We start from the raw sequence: 15,375 nt of genomic DNA on the forward strand, positions 1-15,375 counted from the left end.
ACCTGGAACCATCTGGAGGTTTTGAAAGTTTCGGCATTCCTGAACTGGTCTGAGCTCTGGGAAAGTGCTGAGCCGACAAGTTGAGAACATTTGAAAAGTTCTCACTTCTTCTGATCTCTCCTTGGATGTACTGAATACACCGGATTAAGCTGGAAGTCTTTAAAGTAAAGTAAGCCCGCGCTCATAACAGAAGTCCTGAAACGCTCCGGAAGTCCTAAGCACTCCGGTACTCTGTGGAAGTTCTGAAATCATAGGAACTTGCAAGCTTTTCAAAAATCCTAAACTCTCCTGAGCTCAAAATGCGGCAGAGTTTCGGTCCAAAGCGGCGGCGACTGCAGTTGCTCGCCTCCCTCATGTTCTGCGCCCTCATGGGCTATCTGAGCTCATCGGTGGCGCTGGCAAAGCCAACGTTATCGTTTAGCCTGCCGCAGGGATTGCAGGGATTTCCCTCATTTCAATCGTTCACTCAACAGATCATCGAGCAACGCAGTCTGCGTCAAATGAAAACCTACAGGTGAGTAGGATCAGTACACAGCTGGCATTAATGCATATGCATGCCCCTCAAACAGAGCAGTGACAGCTTGACGACGACGACGTCGACGACAGTTTCACTGTGGCCATTGTCATGGACGTCACGTAGTCGCCATAATCGCGGGGCCTGGTCTGGCCATGTGCCCATAAGCGTTCCACTATTAATTCCTCGTTCACTCTTTCTCGTTGTAGTGGCAATCGCATCAGCAATGATTCGCTCATTATGATATACTATCACGATTTGACCATTGCTGTCACCGAGCTGGGGCCCCAGAAGCTGCTGCTAGGCTGCGAACTAATCGAAATCTAGTAAGCACATCTTTTGCATTTCCATTGTTCTGATCACTTAATTATTGATGCTCGTCTCGTTCCTTGTTTAGCAACGACAAGGAGGGAAAAATCTTGCTCAATGGTCTCGCTCAATACAATCGACCGCTGGAGATCAAGTTCGAGGAGATGCTCAAGCTGATGGACCAATGCGAGCATGTGGACAAGCTCAGCTATGCGGCGAAGCACAGATCTCGCTACAGCAGCAGCAACAACGAAGGCTCCGAGCGCAGCAGCAGCGGCGGCAGCAACAGCGAGTCAACTGCCAATGGCAATGGCAGCGATGCTGCCAATCCGGATGGAGTTTCTCTCAAACTCGCTGCGAATATCTTTCCGCGTAGTCCCTTCTCGCTGCTTAGCGGCATTATACCTGGTAAGCGAATCACTCCAGTAAACTTCAGTTTTTACTCGCTAGTTTTCATACTCGTCAATTTTATCTACTCGTTACTTTGCTGTTATTCTTTTAGTTAATTGCCAATGATCGTTCTTTATTGGCAATTAGTGTAGCAGTTGTATAACTGCTTTCCCATATTTAGTTGCTTCTCATTTTATAATCAGTAGTTTATACTCGTCGGTTTTCTATGTCTACTCGATAGTTTTTACAACTTCTGTATAAACAAGCTTATTAATTGATCAACTTACTAGATTTGTAAATAGAAAACCATTCCTAGTACTCGCTACTTAATACTCTCGTTAGATATTTACTCGTTGCTTACTATAATCGCTACTTTTATAAACTCGTTAGAGTTCGTACTCTTCTTCTTCTTCAGAAAGTGAATATTTTAAGCTTTTTAATCTACTCGCCAAAACAGCACTCGCTACTTTCTCAACTCGCTGCATTTTTAAATTGTTTACGAACATACGTACATTATTCTATAGAGTTCTAAGTGTACTAATCTACATTTCAGCTAAACAAATTTAATTGCCATTGAAACTACTCGCCAATTGACTCGCTATTTTCATTGCAGGCACTAAATGGTGTGGCACTGGCGACATAGCCGAAACGTACAGCGATCTGGGCAGCGAGATGGCCATGGATCGCTGTTGTCGCCAGCACGATCTCTGCCCCGTGAAGATACGTGCGTATCAAAACAAGTACGAGCTAATGAACGACTCGTTGTACACAAAGTGAGTAAATAATGCGAGTTGCTTAACCAATTACAGTCTTAACATTATGTTAAATCTAAATCTTAATTGCAGATCGCATTGCATATGCGATGATATGCTGTTCTCGTGCCTGAAGATGACCAACACGTCGGCATCGCAGTTGATGGGCTCCATTTACTTTAATTTGGTGCAAGTGCCGTGCTTGGATGGTCGCAGCAATCAATACAAGTTTCGAGCGGCCAAGGAGGGATTCTAAGGTGTCTCGCTCATTCGATATGCTTAAGGTTGCGATTTGGCGATTATTCGTATTCGTTCGTTTTCATTTTCGGGAGGTGGAAGGAGGCCATTGTACATAGTTGAGCGCGGCGCCACTTCAATTATTTATTTGAGCTACTTAAAAATGCGAGCGACACACAAGTGCGAAATGACAAAAGACAGACACACATCAGATACAGATACAGATACAGATACATATACAAGATACGACACGCAGCTACAAGATACACGTACTTTAGATGGAACGCCCTTTTATTAAATATGCTTGCATGATGTTAGGTTTACATAGTTTAGTAGTAGGCGTTATGTTCTTATATATTATGTATAAAGTAGCCTTCGCTACGCTTTTGTTATAAATACATATAAATATATATATATATATATATTGATATATTATTATAAATTGTCGTCGGTTATCGTTTTGTCTTTATTTACTCATCAATAACTACAATTTCTCTCGCTTAGCTCTTATAACTTTTCTCATTTTTAACAGGCAAAAAAAAAAACAAAAAAATGCGACTTGTTAACTGTTAATTTCTTGTCGTTGTTGTTGTTGGGAATATAGTTTAAAGGTTTTTTTTTCATGTTAAGTTTCTTCTAGGTATTACTCTTTTAGGTACTTGGAAGGGTATCATTACAAGTCGTCTTGGCGTCTTAGAAAATGCTCGCCACATTTGGTCCTGGCTGCGAATTAGTTGGTGTCGGCTGCGTGGGACGATCGATATCCTGATAGCTACGCTGCTGTGTGGTCGGGAAGACGGATCCACCCTGAAGACTGCCGCCACGCGTATTGAACTCACGATACAAGAGAGCTACGCTCACTGGACGCAATATCAGATTGATAATGCTAAATGCGACAGCCCAGCCATCTGAAAGAAACAAAAAGAATGATGTAAATATTGATTCGCTATCGTCAAAGTTGCATCCACTTTTACTTACTCATATAATTGAAACTAACGATTATGCTGACTAGATCAAAGAAAATGCTAGATGCATTGATCACAAGCGCCTGTAAAATACAAGTACAACAATGACATGACAATGATTCAACGTTAATTACTATATAAATGGGCTTATGCTAATGATGTTGGTGTAGGTGTTTGTGTTGGTGTAGTGAGAAATGGAATGGAATGGACTTTCACTGAAAGTCTTGGTGGCTTGGTTTCCGGGGCTTGTCCAGTCAAATCAATTGCAGCAACCTTGAACGCTTGAACTTTAATAAAGTCAGTCACGCACACAGATACACAGCGACACACTCCATTAGCTGGACACACCTTTCTGGTGCTGCAAAAAGGGCTGCAGCTTGCCTTAACAAATTGTATACTTAATACACAAGAGCTTGAAGGAAGCACATTCCAGTTTGCGAAATCGCCAGCAAATCTCCAAGTGTTTTTCAAATGTTTTTCGTAAATTTTATGATGATATACAAAATTATTTTTGTAAAATATTGTTCTTAAACGTTTGAATGTTAAAGAACGCCTTTTCATCCAGTGGAAAATCTTCTTAAAATTATGTGCAGAGACGTTTTACAAATGCTCTTCGTAAATGTGATTTGCGGTTTACCAAATGTTCCTGATTTTTTTTGCCAAGTTTTGAAATGATAAACGTTTTAATTATGTATATATATTAAACGTTTGAAATTAAAATAATAATTAGCTTAGCTTGACAATTCAATAGCATAAATACTTTTGCTTAGCTTGTCAATTGAATAGACAAAAGTTTTACAGTTGTGATTGGTATTTTGTTGACGTTGAAACGTTTAAAGTTTTCTTAATAATTTAGTATCTTACAAATTGTATTGTTGACTATACAAATGGAAAATACTTTACTTTTCTTAAGGTTATGTGACAGAAATATAATAATAATATTTATATTTTTATAGTTCCGCAACTCACTAGAAACCCAGAACTATGTATATGCCGTGAAGACCTTAAGAGGTCGGAAATATCGCCCCTTTTTTGGGTGCAGGTTTTTTTTTTTTGTTAGCGACCAATCGGGAAAAGCGTATAAAAATCACATAAAAATATTCATTGCTTTGTGTAGCCTACTTTTAGGCGCACCATAAAACCTCATGACTTCTGCTTCGAGGCAACATTCCATATTTATAAATACATTTAGGGTGCTTTCAGATTACTACGAATTATAGAATCCGTCGAGTAGTATTAGCTTTAGCTGCTATAAAATGTATAGAATTGAGTTGGTCGCGTTTTCTGTTCTTGTTTGCGCAAATTTCCAAGAAGTCGTCAACTACAATATGTACAGCTGCTGTCGTGTATTGTACTATGCTACAAAATCGACCGGGTACACAATTAAAAAAGGGTCGTGTACTTGCGCTTTTGGGTCATCGTTTGACTTTTGCATAGTTGAGTTGATTAAAAGGCGTTGCTAATGACTCGCAAAGGCGAAGCGCCAACGGAGAGAGGGAGAAAGAGAGAGAGAGGGAGAACGTAGAGCAACTCCCCCAACGGGACTAAACAAGCGAGAAAAGTTGGGGTGGTAGGGTCGCAAGGCCGTAGGGTGGGCAGCGCCTTACAACTGTAAGTTGGCAGGGCTGGCAGCGCGTTTTCATGTGACTGACCGCGCTGAGAGGCTAAATGAAATTGTATTTCATGATAATGTTGGGTCAGTTAAGGTCGGTTCGCGTGCCTTACGTCCAAGGATTACCAAACTGGGTTCGTGCGTATTTTTAGGGGTAATGTCAAAGTTCAAATTGGGCCTTTGTAACTAGATTGCGGCACGCCAACAAACATCACCTTCTAGTCGGGTAACTCTTCTAGTTATAGCCGTCAAGCGATATGCATCACACACACACATACACTCGCACACACACACGCACAACCTCAGTTAGTTTGCCTTATATACAATGTCCGAAATGTCTCATTTTGTGGCTTACCAAATGCGTCTAGAGCATTTTTGGCATTAGCATGCCTCCACGTGTTTTACGCTTTGGGCCAACACAACAAAATATTTCAACATACATATTTGCGAACCGGTTAGCACAAAAAAAAAAAAATAGAAACGAAACAAATAAATAAATAAGTAAAACCAGCATAGAAGCAGAACCACTGAGCTGACCAACCACTGAAATATATTTTTTATCTGCGGTCGGTCAGCTCCGCATATAGCTAAACTAAATATATATTCTCATCGTTCCAACTAAACAACTAAATATAGTATAGATTCGCAAACCATTTGCTCAATTTATCGTGGAAGCAATCTTACAGCAATTGCAGCAAAGGGCAGCCACAGTTGAAGTTTAAATAAATTATTTCAAGTACGTAATTTTTCCTCGTTTTTTTTTGTGGTTTCACTTTCTAAGAATACTTTTGCCTTTTGCCGTTGTCTTGAAATGTCTTGATAAAGTACATGGTTTTATCGAAACTACCCAAATATAGTAATGCATAAATTATAAAAACGAAAGCTGCCATGAAACTGAAGCAAAATAATCTTTATACTATACACTACAATTGGTGTATAATTTTCTCTTTTAATTAAATCAAAACTATCTTCAATTGAGATTTCTTAAGTACAGTCCTAAAATAAAAATGAATAAGTGTTTTTTTTATTTAAATCAAAAGTTGAGATTTCTTCAGTATAATCTGAAAAGTAAAGTAAATAATTTTCACTTTTAATTAAATCAAAACTAACTTCAATTGAGATCCTAAAAGTATGCCACATTTCTTCTATATATTCTATATCAAAAATAAAGTTTTAACTAACTTCAACATTTTGAATAGATATAATTTTAACTTTAACCGGAAGCTAATAAAACACAGCTTAACATATTATTTGTTATTATTATTCTTTTGTTAATTTTGGTTTCCCATGGCATAAACAATATTTTTCTTAGCATCTTTTCAAATGCAAATTCCTATTCAGATAACTCTTGAATCAAGTTTATTATAATAATAGACTGATAACGTTTGTTTAGCTGAGAAGTTCTACTGATCTTTGCTAATTTTGGATTCTCATTCGTTGCCTCTGTTGGAAGCTGTAACAGCTTCTGCTTGGATCTCACTAGATATCATATAACTAACTAAATTTGCTTTGCAAACATTTCTAATGAAAGAAATTGTACAAGTTTAAGTAAGTTTTGCTAAAACGAGGCTGCTCTGTAGCTGTGTAATTTGTTAACGTTGTGGATTAAATAAACCTCAACCTTTGTCTTGTTTGGTAAAATTAATCTTATCTGGTTTTCGGGTCTAGGCAGTTAATATCGTCAAGATAGCTGAAATGTAGGCCAACAGTGGATCTGAACAATGGACAATGGAGAAGCAATCTGTGCTCGAGACTAGCGAAGGGAGAAAAATAACGAAAATTGGGGGCAGGGGAAGCGATCCCATGCATCGGGGGATCGAGGAAGCAATGAGAACATTCATTATTTATAGTATCGTGCGGTGCTATTAAATAAACAACCAGACGAGACACAAAATGTACATAAGAAAAATTAAAAAAAAAAATAAAATAAAAATGACAACAAAAAAAAAAAAACGTAAACTCAGCGTCTATATGTTAATTGTGAGATTTCGATAGAACCGGTTCCGCGATATACTAGCATACCATAATACTATATGCTACAGTGAAAACTCCCTTGGGCGAACAGTTATTCTGGTGTAATATGTACATCAAAAAGTTCCTTATTTAAAATGAACACAACAAATAGCTCATGAAAGTTGAATTTTGATCAAATTTGAACCTATTTCACACACAAATATATTTTAAACAATTTACAGTCTTTAATATATTCTTAAAGGCAGAGAGTTTTCACTGTACTCGAATACTATGTGTTTATTTATCGCTCGCAAAACAAATTGAAATTAATTGAAGCCTGATGAATCGTCTATTTTCTTTTGAGGAAAAAGCGAGACGGCAATTGTGCTCTTATCAGTCAGCAGCTTTGCATTGCAGTCAAAACAGCTGATTAATGCGAGTGTGCGTGTGTGTGTGTGTTGTGTGCGTTAGATTGCATGAGTGAATTACTCAATGAGTATGACTAAGTGTATGTGTATGTGTGTGGGATGCGACTTACCGTTTGCACCGCCTCAATAGAATCCTTGCTGTGGATGGTCCAGAACAAGGAGATGATGAAGAGAAAATTGTAGAATTCATAGGCGCCATGGCCCCAGCTGCCAAGCATAGCATTCGATATAAATATGAAATGCACAAAGGCAACGACCTACAAGAAAGAAAGAGAGAGAGAGGGCGAGTATAGAGTTAGATAAAGTTTCGTCAAGTTTTGAGCTTTTGCTTTGCTTCGCATATTGAGTAAGCAGCTCAAATGAAGCCCCACAGCAACACAAGAAGAAGAAGAAAAAAACGGCTTCCCAAGTCTCACTGAAGTTGCTAATTGAACGCCGGCTGCTGGTGGTCCCCAACCCCCTTTTGTCAGTCTGCTGCCTCCTGCTAAGTCATCGAACGTATCGAATAGCAGCTCTAGCTATCTTTGCGGTTTAACTGCAGTCGAAGTCGGCGTCGGCGTCGGCGTCACCGTGTTGCAGCGCAGTTTCGTCATGTGCTAATGAAAGCGCATTGAGCAACACTAGAGACACAGAAAGAGAGAGCAAGACAGGGCGCGGCTGAAGTCGAGCTTCAAAGCAGCGCTGCAATTGTTTAGCGTATTATCTAACACTTGATACGGTCAGGGCAGCCCACAAAGTGTTGTTGTCACAACTTCCCCCCTTCCAACATCCACGCCCACTTACTTACCTTAACGCGCACAAATGGTGAACCCATCAATTCATTTAAATCGGTCATTTTGATGATGATGTTGCTCCTTTTTTATGTTTTTGTTGCTTTGACCCAAATTTGGTAATGCAAATGCAGTTGCGCAGCAGTCGCGTCGCCGCCCACACACAGCAACCACACAGTGCGAAAAAAAGAGACCGCTACAACAACAACAAGAGGTCTGTTGTTACTTCGTTTTCCCCGCAGTCAGAAATTCACTTGCTATTTCGACAGCTGTTTTCGTTATTTCGGTGCAAATATTTTGAATTGTTCTACTTTTAATGCGACGACGTATTTGCGACTGAGTGAGTGTGTGCGTGTCTGGTCTCTGTCTTTATTTTTTCAAAATCTATTTTGACTTGTAATTCACTTTCAATTGGTTGAACGCACTTTCGTCACAACAACACACAATATGTGAGAATGGCACGCACACAAATGCACTAACAAATTCACACGGACACGCAGACGCACAGAATCCACACAGAATGCAATTTGTAAGCCGGAGCACTTGTTGGTCTTCGAAGTACCGTTTTAATTATTTCTCTTAGCGCCAACAAATCACACACGTTGATTTCTGGGGGCGTTAACTGTGAAGTAATAACATTAAACAACAACAACAAAAAAGTAGCTAGCGCAACACTTATAATATTTGAAATTGATGTGTGTTAAACAATAAAAAAAAACAAACGGCGACGGAGCTATACACGAGCAGCGAACAGCGCACGAACAATTTCAATTTGAATCTGAGTGTGAACTGTGCATGGGGCAGCGCCAAACGACTGAAAAAAAATGACAAAAAAACAAGTATAAAAAAGACCGACACGAACGGACCCCCGACGGCGCCGCGGTGGGGTAATAATTCTGACGTAGTGCTGCACAGCAGGCGCCAAAAACAGTGCTGTGAAATAACAGTGGGCTGGTATATTATATCGCTATTTAGTATATTCAGCAGCAAAGTGGCCACACTGCGTGCTCACATTTCAAATGCACTCGTATGTATTTTGCAATTGTTTCCTTAAATACATGTTTTTAATATATTAATTTTTAATTATTTCTGAATATATTTAACAAACATAATAATACAAGCACACATTTGTTTTACATTTCAAATGCTGTACACGTATAGGCTGGCAACACAAATAAAACATATTTAAATTCAACGATTGGGCAACACTGCGTGCACACACACATTATCAGCTGCTACTGTCGCGATCAAGGTGCATGGGCATTGGCGAGAAAGAGACAAAAGACTGATAAGACGAGCATCTTCGTAAAGTTAAGCACTCTGAACGTAGCTAGTGTGTGTGCAAGACATGGCCGATAAAGTGACGGATGAGCAAAAACACATAAATCTATCCAATCTGCCTATGCTACCGACACCAGTGATCACCTACGGCATGGTACACAAGCTGGAATGCAAGCAGGAGCGCAAGGTGACCGTAAGTATCGAATAACAATGTGATAAAAAGCCAAGCACATGTGTTATCTCTCACTTTTTACTTTATGGTGTTGTTGTTGTTGTTGTTGTTGACAGTTGCCCGCTGTTATCGATGATGGCACTTCATCGGTGCAGCTTAATCTCTCGTCGGACACGCTGGGCGGCGCTGGCGAGCATAAAAAGGATGAGAAACCCTTCAAATACAATTGGAATTCGCCATGTCTGATGATTCTGTTCGATGGCGGCGACATCAATTCGGCACTGCATCATTTGGTCACGTCGCTGCACGATCCATTTGCCGAGAACGCCGTTGCCACGCTACTTGTGCAGGAGAGCGTGCGTGACACGTTGATCGAACGTGTTGTGGAGCAAATGCATCAGCTGGACACCCAGGTGGCCAATCATCCCAGCTATGTGCGCACACTGGCCAAATTGCAAAAGCTCAAGGCCGAAACAATTGTCGGCAATCCCAAAGTGGTGCCGCCCAATGCCACGCCCATGCTGGTCAGCGATCTAACGCACAGTTTTCTCGGCGATGGTCCAACCGGGGTGATCACAATGCACACCTTCCGCACCCCCAAGGAGGCCACCCAGGTCAATCTGAAGGAGACGCTGCCCTACAGCTCCGTAAGCATTTGGAACGAGAAGCTGGCCAGCGCCTACGAGGTGTGTGCTCTCCTCAAGGAGCAGACTTTCATGCTCAACTGTTACAACGTGGATCTGACGCCCATTGAGACCTCCCATGAGGCCGCCAAGAACGATGTGAAGATCGTCAAGGGTTATCACTACGAAACGTTGACCATCAATCATCAGCGCAAGATCATCGTCTTTGCCGTGGGCACAATCTTTGCCAATTGATTTGGATTGCATGGAGCTCAATTACTGGCCTACCTCAAAGGTGCTTTTATTAGAAATTATATACATATATGTACATATATCAGTTTAGAGATCTGTCATATAATCCTGTTTGCATATAGTCTGCGCTGTGTTCTGTTCACTTTCTGTTTTTGCAATACACACAAAACTTAAGCTCAAAGTTGTCTCTTTTTAATCTTTATATAACTCGTGTTTTATACTTTTATATTCAATATAAACAAAGCTTAAGATCAAAATTGTCTTCGTGTCTATAAACCTGTTTGGACAAAGTCTGCCTAAGTTTAATATTTTTTCGCTTTGCTGAACTTATGAATAATTTGATTTTTCCAAAATCAAAACAAAATATTTGAATGGAATATGATATGATATAAAATGATTATGACTTTAAACAATTTTTTTTTAACTTGAGTGATTTAATATATTATATTTCTAAACTCATTAATATTCCCTTATTTTATATAAATGAATGTGGTCCGAAATATTTGAAATTATTTCATTATCGCTAAACAAGATTTATACATTTTTTATATAACAAAAAAATAAACTTGTTGAGGTAAAGCATTAAAAATAATAATATAAACATTGCCAAGTAATTCACATCTCTCTTTCTCTATTATCAAAGACAGCTGTCTCCCTTACCGTCTCTCTCTCTCTCTCTTTCTTAAAAGGGGGTGTGTTCCCAGCGGGTTCGTTAGCCTCGAAACCCAAAAATAATTATGATATAGGGGCCACTCGTATCATGGCGCTTTGTTTGATTAACAATCACTTCCTAATGAAATGGATTGCTCACTTAAAGTGCTACTGCCTACACTTCTCGTAGTTGTGAATCGAAATTTAAAAAGAAAGAAATTTGTAATTCAACTTTAATACTCAAATTCAATTCATATAAAACTTGTTCGTTAAATGTCAAAGTACTGAAGAGGGAGATTTATTTAATGGCAACTTAGTTGAATGAAGCTGAAAAAAAAATCATAATTTTATGACACAATTTGTCTACAATTGAATGCATAAATCATTGACAATATTATCTATATAGAATTTCCCCGCTATAATATTGATTGGTTTTCTTTATCACGTTGTCTGCTCGACATACGCAGAAGCCTAGTTGTCGATATATAATATCAATGTTGTTCATTAGTTTGCACTTTGTGGCGCGCTATTAGAACTTAATGAATCAACAGGTATTTGTGCAGTGTATTCGATAAGCAATCGAGTTCTTTAGTTGCGCAAATATTTGAAATATTTCCTAGTGTTACATATACTGCAATTTTGAAATATATATATATATTGAAATTTTTTTATATTGAGAGAAATTTTCATTTTCAATTTATTATATAAAAAAAAAATATTGTAATATTAATGATAACATAACAACTAATATTTTTTTTTAATGAAATCCTTCTGATAAAATTACAATTTTCGAAATATTTTCAAAATAATAAAGTTTATTTTTTTGAATGCAAAAGTAAATTTAATGATAATAAAAGAATTTGGAAAATATTTTATTTTAATGCATAAGTAAATTTAGTGATAATAAAAGAGTTCCACTTTAACCAAAAGATTTTTCATCAAATAATTTGCCAAATACTCTAATATATATTTTGTCACATTACGTATACGTTATATTCACAGATATAATAAACTTTATAAGAATTAATATTGAATAATCTCGCTTTCAAGTTGATTAACTTCTTTCAAATTTTGCAATAATATATTTTGTAAATGATTTCATATTTAAAATTGAGCTTAAATCATATTAAGTATACGCCCCATTGAACAACGTGAACTCAACAAATAAATGAAATTCCAATTCGTTGCGTTTAAAGAAGAAGCAGCAAGCGAAGTGAGCAAAACGAATGCGCATTAGATGTGCTTCAAAATAATTTAGAGTATACGAAAATCGTTAGAATTTAAATGCTGTTCGTCGCATTTCAAGAGCGAGAATGCAATAACCAGATAAATATAGCATATACATACTTATATATACAAGTATGTATATGCGATGTGGGAATTGCAAGTAAATCCGAACAATGGTTATTTGTAGTTTACAAATCAGCTAAACACAACGCCTTCCCATTCAATTCAACTCATTAAATGACGCAGAAGAGAGCGGCCATATTGTTGTTGTTGTTGTTCTTTTGCTCTACTTTCACAAAGAGAGAGAGCGAGCACAAAAAGCACAAATAGTGGAGCATGAGAGAGCGTCGCGAGTGAGATAGAGAGACACACAAAGAGCGCGAGTGAATGAGCGAGCGAGCGAGCGAGTGGTGAGTGGTTAAAGCTTCAGCAAAAGTAACAGCAACAACAACAAGCGACGGTTACATCGCATTTTTAGCTGCTTAGACTTAGTTGTTGTTGCTATTACTGCTGCCGTCGCTGCCGACTGCGCTGTCTCTGTTTGCTTTCCGTAATTATTACGACGCTTCAGTCGCAGCCCGCTCCAGCTGTTGGTGAGTTGTCTTCGCTTTTTGGGCCGCGTCGTCATCGCGTCGCGTCGTGTAGCGTCATTTGGTTTGTTGCTGCTGCTGCTGGTTGTTATTGTTAGACGCAGACAAAAAGTATACTTAACACACAACAAAAGCAAAAACAAAGAGAAAATGTGCTGGCAATTGCACAAGAACTAGCGCGGTACCAAGCACAAAACTAATAATTATAAGCAGCAGTTTCCTATTGGATTAAACAACTGACATTCGAATTGAAGCCTCGCTAGGCAAGCTAAGAACCCACAACATTGAATGCAATTGGATAACGGTGGACAAACTGGAGTTCCTATTGGAGTCACATCGAGTGTAAGTAAGAATTAATCGACATGCCGCCACATCGCTGGACGGACGAAACGCGCGACACCAGCTGCTATTACGGTAATCTGCTGGCGCGTTCTTCCTCCGATGCCGATGACGATGACACCGAACCCGATGCCGATGCCGATGACGAACGCGGCGCCCTCTGCCCAGGCGATACGCCGCTAATCCCAGGTGAGAATACTCCAACTAACATACAAACTTAGATTTCAATAACATTATTGATTTGTTTTTAGGTGCCGAGGATGATGCAGCTGGCGGCGATTGCCTGCAAACGCGTCACATCTTCGGGCTGATGGGTTTCCTTGGCTTTGGCGTCGTCTATGCCATGCGTGTCAATCTCTCCGTGGCCATTGTGGCGATGGTGAATCAAACCGCCATTCCCCAACAGCTATACAACGGCAACGGCAACAGCTCCACTCCCGATAACGAAACTTGTCCGCTGCCCGGACCAAATCAAACGATGCCCAATCGCTATTGGCCGCACTCGGTTGCAGCGGCCACGCAGGGTGAATTCGTGTGGGATGAGGCCACCCAGGGACTGGTGCTCGGCAGCTTCTTCTATGGGTATGTGCTCACCCAAGTGCCTGGCGGACGCATGGCTGAGCTGTTGGGCGGCAAACGCATCTATGGCTATGGCGTTCTCATAACAGCGCTCTTCACGCTCCTCACGCCGCTGGCGGCGCGCATTGATCTTCCTCTCCTGGTGCTGGTGCGCATACTGGAGGGCATGGGCGAGGGTGTCACATATCCGGCCATGCATGCCATGCTGGCGCATTGGATTCCGCCCTTGGAGCGGAATAAGTTTGCGGCCATCGTTTATGCCGGCTCCAACATTGGCACCGTCATCTCCATGCCCCTCACGGGTTGGCTCTGCTCGCAGGAATTCTTCGGCGGCTGGCCATCGGCATTCTACATCTTTGGTGTGCTCGGGATTGTGTGGTTTGGCTGCTGGATGTATTTGGTCTACGACAAGCCGAGTGAACATCCGCGCATCTCGCGCAAAGAGCGTGCCTACATCGAGCGTGCTCTCCAGCTGCCCCAGGAGGATGAAACGGAGTCGGAGGCAGGGGCGGGGGCGGAGACACGGCATAGTGATGCAATACCCTGGGGCTCGCTGTTGACCAGCGTTCCACTGTGGGCCATCCTCTTGACGCAGTGCGGCCAGAGTTGGGCGTTCTACACACAGCTGACGGAGCTGCCCACATACATGAGCAACATCCTCCACTTTGACATCCAATCGAATGCCATGCTCAATGCGATTCCGTATCTGACATCGTGGTTCATGGGCATCGCCTGTTCCGCATTGGCGGATTGGTTGCTCGCCCGTCGCTACATCAGCCAGCTGAATTCGTACAAGCTGTGGAACAGCATTTCATCGCTCATCCCATCGCTGGGCCTGATTGGCATCATCTATGTGGGCTGCGATTGGGTCTGGGTCACCTTTATGCTCGCTGGCGTCGGTTCCTTTGGCGGCGCCGTCTACGCTGGCAATCAGATGAATCACATTGCGCTCAGTCCCCGCTATGCTGGCACCATGTATGGCATCACCAATTCGGCGGCGAATATCTGCGGATTTCTCGCTCCTTACGTCATCGGGCTGATCATCAATCATCGCGAGACCTTGACGCAGTGGCACATTGTCTTTTGGCTGGCGGTGGGTTTGAATGTTGCCGGCAATTTCATCTATTTGCTGTTTGCCAGCGCCGACGAACAATCCTGGTCATTGCGGTCAACTGGAAGTGGAAATGAAACTGGAAGTGCAAATGGAAATGGAAATGGAGCAGCTAGAGAAGTTCCAGCTGCATCGCGACAAACGCTGAGCATCTAGCATCGGGTTAACGAGTTCATTCTCATCCATCCCAACAGAAAAGAAAACCATTTAGTGCATAAGCATGTGTGATAATTCCGCGTGGAATGATTTTTGTTGTTGTTGAAGACGCAGTATTTTGCATTGCCGGGTTCCAGTACACTTCCAGTTGTTTGCAGTTTACAAAACTGCGCCACGGTACCAAAAACAAAACAAACAAAAACAAAACAGAAAACAGAAAACATGAAAAAGTTAAACACAGTACACAGCGCTTCCAGTGACCTTCCAGTGCAAACTTGTCTTGCCCTTCCAGTGGCACTTCCACTGGCACTCATCTCAGTGCTAACAATTGTTAATGCAGCGCGATTTCCAGTGTCTAGATGACTTACTTCCTTTTAATATAGTATATATTTTATGTACTTTGATTATAGTGACTTAAGCTTATTTCCAGCTCACTGGAAGTAACTTCCAGTGACTTTTAAAGC

General features: G+C 40.7%; 4 protein-coding genes across 4 annotated transcripts; 3 read left to right on the top strand and 1 right to left on the bottom strand.

The window, feature by feature from the left end:
• The first annotated feature begins 83 nt into the window (after window positions 1-83).
• On the top strand, window positions 84-2,649 carry LOC133847466 (uncharacterized). Its single transcript, XM_062282541.1, has 5 exons — window positions 84-514; window positions 724-840; window positions 912-1,231; window positions 1,827-1,986; window positions 2,059-2,649. Exons 1-5 carry the CDS (start codon window positions 300-302, stop codon window positions 2,219-2,221), a joined length of 975 nt encoding a protein of 324 aa, XP_062138525.1. The 5' UTR covers window positions 84-299; the 3' UTR covers window positions 2,222-2,649.
• On the bottom strand, window positions 2,603-8,795 carry LOC133847468 (type-1 angiotensin II receptor-associated protein). Its single transcript, XM_062282543.1, has 5 exons — window positions 8,654-8,795; window positions 7,948-8,552; window positions 7,271-7,417; window positions 3,181-3,250; window positions 2,603-3,110 (listed from the first exon to the last, which is right to left on the bottom strand). The coding sequence occupies exons 2-5, from the start codon at window positions 7,993-7,995 to the stop codon at window positions 2,896-2,898; spliced, it is 480 nt and encodes a 159-aa protein (XP_062138527.1). The 5' UTR covers window positions 7,996-8,552; window positions 8,654-8,795; the 3' UTR covers window positions 2,603-2,895.
• Window positions 8,796-9,085: 290 nt separating this feature from the next.
• Window positions 9,086-10,439, top strand: LOC133847467 (uncharacterized). Its single transcript, XM_062282542.1, has 2 exons — window positions 9,086-9,404; window positions 9,500-10,439. The coding sequence occupies exons 1-2, from the start codon at window positions 9,279-9,281 to the stop codon at window positions 10,259-10,261; spliced, it is 888 nt and encodes a 295-aa protein (XP_062138526.1). The 5' UTR covers window positions 9,086-9,278; the 3' UTR covers window positions 10,262-10,439.
• A 2,513-nt stretch (window positions 10,440-12,952) lies between these two features.
• LOC133848121 (sialin) lies at window positions 12,953-15,083 on the top strand. Its single transcript, XM_062283518.1, has 2 exons — window positions 12,953-13,254; window positions 13,317-15,083. Exons 1-2 carry the CDS (start codon window positions 13,089-13,091, stop codon window positions 14,909-14,911), a joined length of 1,761 nt encoding a protein of 586 aa, XP_062139502.1. The 5' UTR covers window positions 12,953-13,088; the 3' UTR covers window positions 14,912-15,083.
• The last annotated feature ends 292 nt before the right edge of the window (window positions 15,084-15,375 follow it).

The sequence above is a fragment of the Drosophila sulfurigaster genome, chromosome X, assembly GCF_023558435.1.
Source record: "Drosophila sulfurigaster albostrigata strain 15112-1811.04 chromosome X, ASM2355843v2, whole genome shotgun sequence".
Taxonomy (NCBI): Eukaryota; Metazoa; Arthropoda; class Insecta; order Diptera; family Drosophilidae; genus Drosophila; species Drosophila sulfurigaster.